Source organism: Pantherophis guttatus, chromosome 3, assembly GCF_059756535.1.
Source record: "Pantherophis guttatus breed Tessera chromosome 3, ASM5975653v1, whole genome shotgun sequence".
Taxonomy (NCBI): domain Eukaryota; kingdom Metazoa; phylum Chordata; class Lepidosauria; order Squamata; family Colubridae; genus Pantherophis; species Pantherophis guttatus.
Genome location: NC_142065.1, coordinates 118,813,814 through 118,822,744, shown reverse-complemented (window position 1 = coordinate 118,822,744; position 8,931 = coordinate 118,813,814). Strand labels below are relative to the sequence as shown.

Below are 8,931 nucleotides of genomic sequence, written 5' to 3'. Positions count from 1 at the left end.
AAAGGAGTGGTCTAATAATATAAAAAGAAAGTGGGATGTTCAAATGTTGAAGGACAATCACTGAATTCCCTTCTAAAATGAGAATTACTGGATGGTATTATTTCTGAGATTGTGCACTGGACTTTCCATTTGGACAGTTACCGTATTTGTGGGGCAGACAGTGAGATGAGGAAGTTGACTTATTCTACAAAGCACCTGAGTTATAGGACGAGAAGCAATGGAAGCAGTCATGCAAGAAAAGATCGGATGACCATTTGTCCATGACTCTTTTTATCTAGTTTAAACCTTTCTTTCAGTTTTTGATATGTAAATCAATGGCAAATGTAAAATTCGAGAACATTCAACAGTGTGGTTTTTTTTCTTTCCTTTTGAAGAGTTATAAAAGGAACTAATTTGCAAATAACTAAATCTTACTAAAATTGACTATTGGATTATGGACTGGAAAAACTGGAAGAACTTAGTGGACTAAGGTGGACAAATTTGGACTTGGACTATTAATGTTACTTAATAGAATATTCTAAGAGGCAAAAGAAGAAAAGATCAGAAGAAAAGAGAGAAGAAGGAAATAAAACTTCAAAATTTGGACAATTGGGGAACTATACGGCTGTAAACTATTATGAAATAAAATGTGGGATTTTGGAGGTATAAATATGGGATTGATATAACTTGATTAAATAGAAGTTTTTTAAATATTGAGATATTGGAATAATAGAAATATACTTTTTATAAGCTGTATTAAATCACTATAAAATGGAGCTAGAAATGTATGAATAAATATTGTGCATGTTAAAAAGTTTACGTGAATCCTTAAGAAATGACAAAGAGACAAAGGGATTGTTTAAAGATACAGAAATGAATGTAGAAGCTACTCAACAATTGGGGGGAAAAGAGGAACACGATATTCAAGAAGTAGATGAGAAACTAGAAAAAGCAGGGGAAGGGGAGAATAAAAATGAGAAGCAAGAAGTTAGGAACAAAGGGGAGAAGAGACTAATAAGTAGAAGATAAATAAATAACATCATAATTTATTAGATTACAGAGAGAGAGAGAGAAACAAAAAAGCAAAACAAAAGGAAGTTTTGTATATGGGTGTTCAAAAAAAGCAGCAGAAAGGCAAAAGGCACCCAGAAGGGAAAGTTTAATAGACACAAAAAAATTAAAAAGAGATTCTAAGATTCTAAGAGATAGAAATAAAAGACTGACCAAAAAATCAATAAATGATGGAATTTTAGAAAGACTAAGAGATGATGGATAATGAAAAAATATATTAATAAAATGGAAAACCCCAAAACCCCAGTAAGTTTTAGGTTAATAGATGGTAATTTAAGACTAGACAATTTAACTGAAGCACTAATATTAACAGTGTGTTCAGATATTGTGAATTTAAAATATAAAGGATTAGAAATGGTGGGGACTTGGAGATATACTCCCATGATGGATTGAATATTGTTAATAATTGGTATTATTTGTAATCCTATATATTTGGAATATTGATGTTATGATGGAATAATGAGTGATTTTTAAAATATTGAATGACAACATTTATTATTTATTTATTTATTTATTTATTTATTTATTTATTTATTTATTTATTTATTAGTTCGATTTATATGCCGCCCTTCTCCGGAGACTCAGGGTGGCTTATAATGCATTAAGCAATAGCCTTCATACTTTTGTATAATACCTGCTTAGTAGGGCTTTCGCCCCCCCCACCAAGCAGTGTTCTTTTTTTTTAATACAAAGTCAGCTTATTGCCCCCACAATCCGGGTCCTCATTTTACCTACCTCGAAAGGATGGAAGGCTGAGTCAACCTTGAGCCTGGTGAGATTTGAACTTGCAGTAATTGCAGGCAGCTGGCAACTAAGTGCTACTTTAACAGCACTTAGTCCACTGTGCCACCAGGCTCTATTTACTAAGGGATAATAAACACAGGGTGCGAAGAAATGTTATTTATGCTTAAATGAATTAAAGAGAAAATTTAAAAGGAATATGAAATGAGACTAATATTGTTTGAAGTTGGAAGATTAGAATTCTACATACTATTTGTATTATTGTTAACGTTACATAAAAAAGATCTGACCCAATCAATGTACTGTCCATGAAACATGTATGTTTATATTGGAAAAAATAAAAAACTTAAATTATTTTTTTTCTCTGTGTGTCAATTCGCCGCTATTTTAAGCTTAGGAGTTTTCTTTGCATAATCTTTTTGTTATTGCAAGTCCTTAAAATAAAAGTTGGTAAATATTTCACCCAGTGGTGAAATGTAAAATTTCATGGCTTGGTGGTGGGGGGGTAATGTGATTGGGTGGGCGTGGCCAACTTTTTTTTTTTTACTTTTAAAAGCATTTTTTTTCTACAACCTCTTTGGCCAAAGAGGTTGTAGAAAAAATGTTTTAAAAAGCCTCTGACAATCCCAGTTGAGCCACACGATCATCAGAGGCTTTTTTTTTTTTTTACTTTTAAAAGCATTTTTTCGGTCAAGAGATTGTAGAAAAAATGCTTTTAAAAAAAGCCTCTGATGATTGCGTGGCTCAGCTGGGTATTGGGGGGGGGGCACAGGGATTTTTGCTACTGGTTCTCTGAACCACCCGCTGCCATCGCAACCGGATCGGGTGATCTGGTCCGAACCGGGAGCATTTCACCCCTGATTTCACCCAATTTCAATGTTCTGTCCATACACAGCTCCTACACAATCTTGGTTCCTGATTTCCCAGCTTCAGGGCTGCCAGCTTCCTTCGGACCTAACGAGGAATTTGCGGATTCCTCGTGGTCAGTGAAGCGCCTCTCCTTCCTTCACTGTCCCTACAAGATGGCTATGACCCCGAAAGGTCTCCTGGCAGCGGTTACCAGCTGGACTTTTGCAGAGCCTGCTATTTTCCTGCTGTAACCTTCTAAATCTAGCTCTTCCCTTGAGTTTAGGGTAGGGTCACCAGAGTTGAAAGATATTATTTTACCATAAGTCCACCATTCTGGTTTCCCCACCGTTTCTTTTCTTTAAAAAAAACTTCCTGGAGAGAAACCCAAAGAGGCAACTTTGCAGAAAACCTTGTTTTATATCTATTCCAAACTCTTAGTATGGTATGGTACATCTAGCAAACTGATTATTAAAATCAAAATTAACTTTAACTTTGTCATACCATAGATAACTATGCCATCCAACTTTAATTCATGGCCCTCTAAATCAAGTAGCCTCTTGTTTTGGAGGTTCACCCATTCAACCAGGCCAGACAGCATGCATCAAAATACAGTGTTAAATCGTACCAAAATTGGGTTTGGTAAACCCAAACCCCCCTTTCCTTAGCATCTTGCACTAACATGTATCTAATTCTAAGGTTTTTTCCTTGCCATATAAACTTGGAATTGTCCCTCTCCTAATGTCTCATTCCTATCCATATAAACAAAAGTACTAAACAATAAATACATGGGGTGACTTAATATAATATTTAATTACACTTTTTTAATGACTGCAGGGGATTAACCTCTTATATTTTGGGTTACTTATATATATATATATGGTCATGAATGTACTCAAGCACTGCATGGAAAAGGCATATGTATCTGTGCACGAAGACTGGATAATTATTAGAAATATGTTGTGAATACAGAATGGAAGTCTGTTTCATCAGTTTGAAATTCAGTCACAAGAGGTCACTGTTTCCTAAGGAAACTCTCTAAGTGAAACTGAAAATGCAGAGCCCCTCCCTTAAAGGGACAGATATTCCTGCCAGCTAGATCCACAAGGGAAATTTCGAATAACAGAGAAAGCTCAACAATCCAAGATTCAACCTATGAATGCATTGCCAGTATGGCTGGGGTAGATGGTCTCTGCTCCTGACACCTTTGAGACAAAATATTTAGAGAAAAAGAGAAGAGCTTGCTGGTGTTGTGCCAGTGTCTGCAATGCTTACCTGGCCGAAGGGGCTGCTGCAGCTGCTTCTGCTCCACACCGCCTGGAAAATGGGGAGCGGCCAGCTCCATTATTCTGTGCTGGAGGAATCCCAGCACGGCACCTTTGTGGGCCACATCACCCAGGATCTGGGGTTGGAGGTGAGCGAGCTGGTGCCTCGGATGTTCCGGATGCTGTCCAAAGGAGAGAAGGACTATTTTGAGGTAAACCTGCAGAATGGGATCTTGTTTGTAAATTCCCGGATAGACAGGGAGGAGCTGTGTGCCAAGAATGCAGACTGTGTCCTTCATCTGGAGGTGATTGTGGAGAAACCTCTGAGGTTCTTCCATGTGGAGGTTGAAATCAAAGACATGAATGATAATGCTCCTGTCTTCTCTATCAGGGAACAGATCCTGAACATGGCTGAACTGATAACAGCATCTGGTACCCAGTTCCTCTTAGAGAGAGCATCTGATGCAGATATTGGTACTAATGCTCAGTTAACATACAAGCTCAGCCCAAGCAATCATTTTGCTCTTGATTTAGGAAATGATGAAGATGAGAGTAAATCTGTAGTACTTCTATTGAAGGTTCCACTTGACAGAGAGGAGAGCCCTGTGCATCATTTAGTACTGACAGCCACTGATGGGGGTGAACCAAAACTCACAGGAACTGTTCAGCTAGTCATCAATGTGCTGGATGTCAATGACAACCCTCCTGTGTTTAACCAATCTGTTTACAGAATAAAGTTGATAGAAAACACAATCAGTGGTTCATTAGTTATTAATCTGAATGCTACAGACTTAGATGAGGGGATTAATAGGGAAATCTGTTACTCTTTTCATGATAGTGTTGCTCTACATGTCACAAAGTCGTTTAGTATAAATTCTGATACTGGGGAAATCAGAGTAATTGGAAAATTGGATTACGAAGAAAGTAGGTTCTATGAACTTCCAATTGTAGTACAAGATAAAGGCAGTTCTCAATTAACTGGGCACTGTAAAGTTCTCATTGAGGTTTTGGACATGAATGACAACATTCCAGAACTATCTGTGAATTCTCTCTCTGTGCCATTGCCAGAGAACTCCCCTCCAGGGACTGTGGTAGCCATCATCAGTGCTTCTGACAAGGATTCTGGAATCAATGGACAGATAAACTGTTTCCTCTGGCCCACTGGTGTACCCTTCAAACTTGAATCTACATTCAAGAATTACTACTCCCTGATTGTTGGTGCAATCCTAGATCGAGAGCAGGTGGCTGAGTACAGGATGGTTGTGACAGTTGAAGATCAGGGCGTTCCACCACTATCTTCTAGTCTCACCATTTTAGTGCCTATTAGTGACATAAATGACAATGCTCCGGCTTTCACACAGCCCTCCTACACAGTCTTTGTGAAGGAGAACAATCCCCCTGGTGCTCACATCTTCACAATGTCTGCTGGGGACCCAGATATAGCTGAGAATGCCCTGATCACCTATTGGATAGATGAGAAGCTCTGGCCATTGTCAAGCTACATCTCTGTACATTCAGAGAGTGGAAAACTTTATGCTTTGCAGTCCTTGGACTATGAGGAGTTGAAACTGCTGGAGTTCCATGTGAGAGCCAAGGATGCTGGAATGCCCTCCTTGTGTGGCAATGCGACTGTTCAAGTCTTTGTGATGGATGAGAATGACAATGCACCTGCTCTGTCAAGGTCATCAGAAGAGAACCTGATTCTTCTAGTGGTCCCCATGATGCCTGGGCATATTGTAGGCAAGGTCCATGCCTTGGATGCGGATTCTGGATACAATGCATGGCTAAAGTATGAATTGGTTGAAGAAAGCAATAGTCCATGGTCTGTGGGGCAGTATAGTGGTGAGGTGAGTACCAAATATTATCTGGATGAATCTGAAGGAAGCAAAATCCAGAGTATCCTTGTTCTTGTGAAGGACCATGGAAAACCTCAACTGTCAGCTACAGCCACGTTGAGTGTGTCACTTGTGACAAGCAGTGAGACAATCAAAACGTATATTAATCCTCAAAGATCAGGGGAAAGCTTCGTGCCCCTGGTGGACTCAATCAACGTCTATCTGATCATTGCCATCTGCTCTGTTTCCAGCCTCTTCTTGTTGGCCACTCTCATCTACATGGCCCTGCGATGCCACTGCAAGGAAAAGGAACCCATGGTGTATGGCCCTGGCATGGCCACCCTGGTGTGTGCCAGCGAAGTGGGCAGCTGGTCCTATTCCAATCGCCACAGCCACATCCTGGCAGGGCTGAGTGCAGAGGCTGGTGTCAAGAGCGATCTCATGATTTTCAGTCCCAATATTCCTGTCTTTGCAGATAATGGGGAATTTATCAATGGGGTGGATGTGCCCCCAGATTCTGCTAAAAAGGTGAGTCCAGCTCTTGAAGTTCTTGTCATCCACTTAGCATCCCATTACTATGCTTATAATCTTCATACATTTTTTCATATATTGTTGGTAACTTTAGAAATAGAAAGTATAATATTGTTAACAATTGGATAGAAGTAATATATTTGTAATACAGAAATTATAACTGATAACTGGATAGTCATATTCATAAAATGATCAAATATTACTTTGTACTAGAGCTCTCTAATCCAAACTGGAATGGCCTTGTCAGTTTAACAACCATTAGGTGGATTCTTTTATCCTGTTTCTATTGCAACACCTGCAGTGACACACTTTGTGAGGTTGGAAGAAATCAAATGATCTTCCTAACCCAAAGTCCCTCCCAATCCTTACATTCTATAATTCAAATCTTTGAGAATGGTGTCAATTTAGCATGTGTTTTGGGAGTGGGAATGGATTATATCATATGAAAACCCAGGTCTTTATCTTATGTATCTGAATGAATAATCTGAGAGAGTTGAAATATGAGGGGATTGGAAGAGGGAAATCCTTGCAACCTTCAACAAAATAAACTTAAGGGAATCTATAGTTTTGAAAGGCTGACGTTGGTAGTGGGGAGGCTCATCAGTGTTTCCCAACCTTGTCAAGTTGTAGATGTGTGGTGCTGAGCTTCCTGAATTCTCAGCAAAGGGCAGCTGGCATGGAATTCTGAATCTGCAAACCTACATAACTGAAAGTGATAGAGCTCAAGGAACTCCTGTTGTGTTCTGAGAAGCTCATAGAGCAATTAAGCAGTAAATGCTAACGATCTGCTTGGATTTTTCAAAAACATGTCTTTATTTGTTTAATCAGACAATTTTCTCAGTATAGATGTGCTTTGCCAGTCCTTTAATTCTGTGAGGTATTTTTATCTTCGCAATCTATTTTATAAGCCCAATCCCCCATCTATGTATTCACTGTTGAACTTTCTTGAGATCAGCCAAGGTCAGCTGGGTATTGCATCAACTTACTGAAATTGTAGGAATGATATGAACATCTTACATACTGATTCCATCAAGGCATTTGCCAAAGTATACTGTAACTTTCTGATTAAGAAGTTTGTTAAATGTGAACTTGATACCTTGCCAATTCAATGAGTCTATAGCTGACTTGAAATATATAATGTGTTTCCCGAAAATAAGGCCCTGTCTTATATTTTTTTGAACCCCAAAATAAGTGCTTGGCCTTATTTTCGGGGATGTCTTATTACTTATTACTTATTACTTTGGGGTGCATGGAGCTAGATGGGGTTCCTCTTACTCTAACCAGAGGAAATGGTGGGGACCGGCTGTGCATGCTGGTAAATATTTTCGGGGAGGGCTTATTTTTTGGGGGTGCTTATTTTAGTGCATGCGCTCAAAAGCCCATTGGACTTATTATCAGGGGATGTCTTATTTTATGGGAAACCGGGTATTCAAAGCATGATGATCAAAAACTCATCAAACTGTAGGCAGGTATGAACAGTCAAAACTTCATGGCTAACTAATACTTGGCAGTAGATTCCAAGACTCTCAACTATAGTGGCTAAATTTTTATCTCTTTTGCCAAGGAGGGACGAGAAGCGTGGGAGGGAGGGAGGGAGGAAGGAAGGGAGAGAGAGAGAGCATCTGAAATGAATATTTAAAACAGGAAAACAAGGACTTCAGCAGTTAATTGTTGATTATGTTGAGTAATATAATATTGACTACACTTTCTATTACGTAAATAAATAAGATACATCCATATGATGAATTCATTTTTCCCCATTAAAACGTGGCCTCAACTTTAACCCTAACGCCCCCACTGCCACTTAAAAAGGCTGCTTAACGCTGTCCCAAAGATGTCCTAGACTTGGGGAACAGTATTATTTCCCTACAACCCAGCACTCCCCAGCATCTGCCATGTGCCATGTATCTTCCAACAATGTTCTCTTTCTGTAGACAGGCCCCTGTGACCTGCCCAAAGCTGTTCCAGACACACAGAGCTACGTTATTGAGGTGGTTTCAGAAAATGCTCTTCTGAAGCCTCTGTAGCCTCCAAAAACCACACCATGTCCCATTCTCATGCGATTTTTGGAGGTTCCAGAGGCTGTGCACCTAGTTCTCACATGATTTCTGGAGAGTCAAAAGGTAATGGAAGAGCACATCCCATTCTCATTCAATCTCCCCAGCCTCCAAAATTTGTGCGAGAAGGGAGCATGTTTTCAAGAATAGTTGTCAGAAGTTGCTGATTGCTGATGTGTCATCCAAAATGTTGTGATACACATATCAGAGGTTTGCCATCACTTCTCTAATGTGACAGTTATTCATGTTTATGCTCCCAAAACTGATGCAGAAAATGAGGAGGTTAATACGTTTTATAGCCATGTTTAATAGAACTTGCAAGCAGAATGCACTGCTTATAGATACTGTGATACCAAAATTAGAAAAATTAAGGAAGAAAATAAGAATTGGACTCTATGGCCTAGAAAATTTAAATGAAATAAGAGAACCACATATCAATTTCTGTTAGTCCAAAGATGGTAATAAAATCTTCTGATAACAACAAAAAAATTTAGACTTATACACTGCTCCATTGCTTTACAACACTCTCAGTTTATAAATGTCAGCATATTGCTCCCAACAATTTGGGTCCTCATTTCATGATCCCCTGCGAGGCAGCAGCAGCAC

At 39.1% G+C, this 8,931-nt stretch overlaps 1 protein-coding gene across 1 annotated transcript; it reads left to right on the top strand.

The window, feature by feature from the left end:
- Positions 1-3,904: 3,904 nt before the first annotated feature.
- On the top strand, positions 3,905-8,295 carry LOC132711670 (protocadherin alpha-5-like). The gene is made up of 2 exons (XM_060691155.2): positions 3,905-6,265; positions 8,203-8,295. The coding sequence occupies exons 1-2, from the start codon at positions 3,905-3,907 to the stop codon at positions 8,293-8,295; spliced, it is 2,454 nt and encodes an 817-aa protein (XP_060547138.2).
- The last annotated feature ends 636 nt before the right edge of the window (positions 8,296-8,931 follow it).

What these genes read in the sequence shown, in the direction of transcription:
- LOC132711670 (XM_060691155.2), top strand. Translation starts at nt 3,905, where the DNA reads ATGCTTACCTGGCCGAAGGGGCTGCTGCAGCTGCTTCTGCTCCACACC. An exon ending in CCCCAGATTCTGCTAAAAAG is followed by an intron (nt 6,266 to 8,202) that starts GTGAGTCCAGCT and finishes CTCTTTCTGTAG; the next exon opens with ACAGGCCCCTGTGACCTGCC.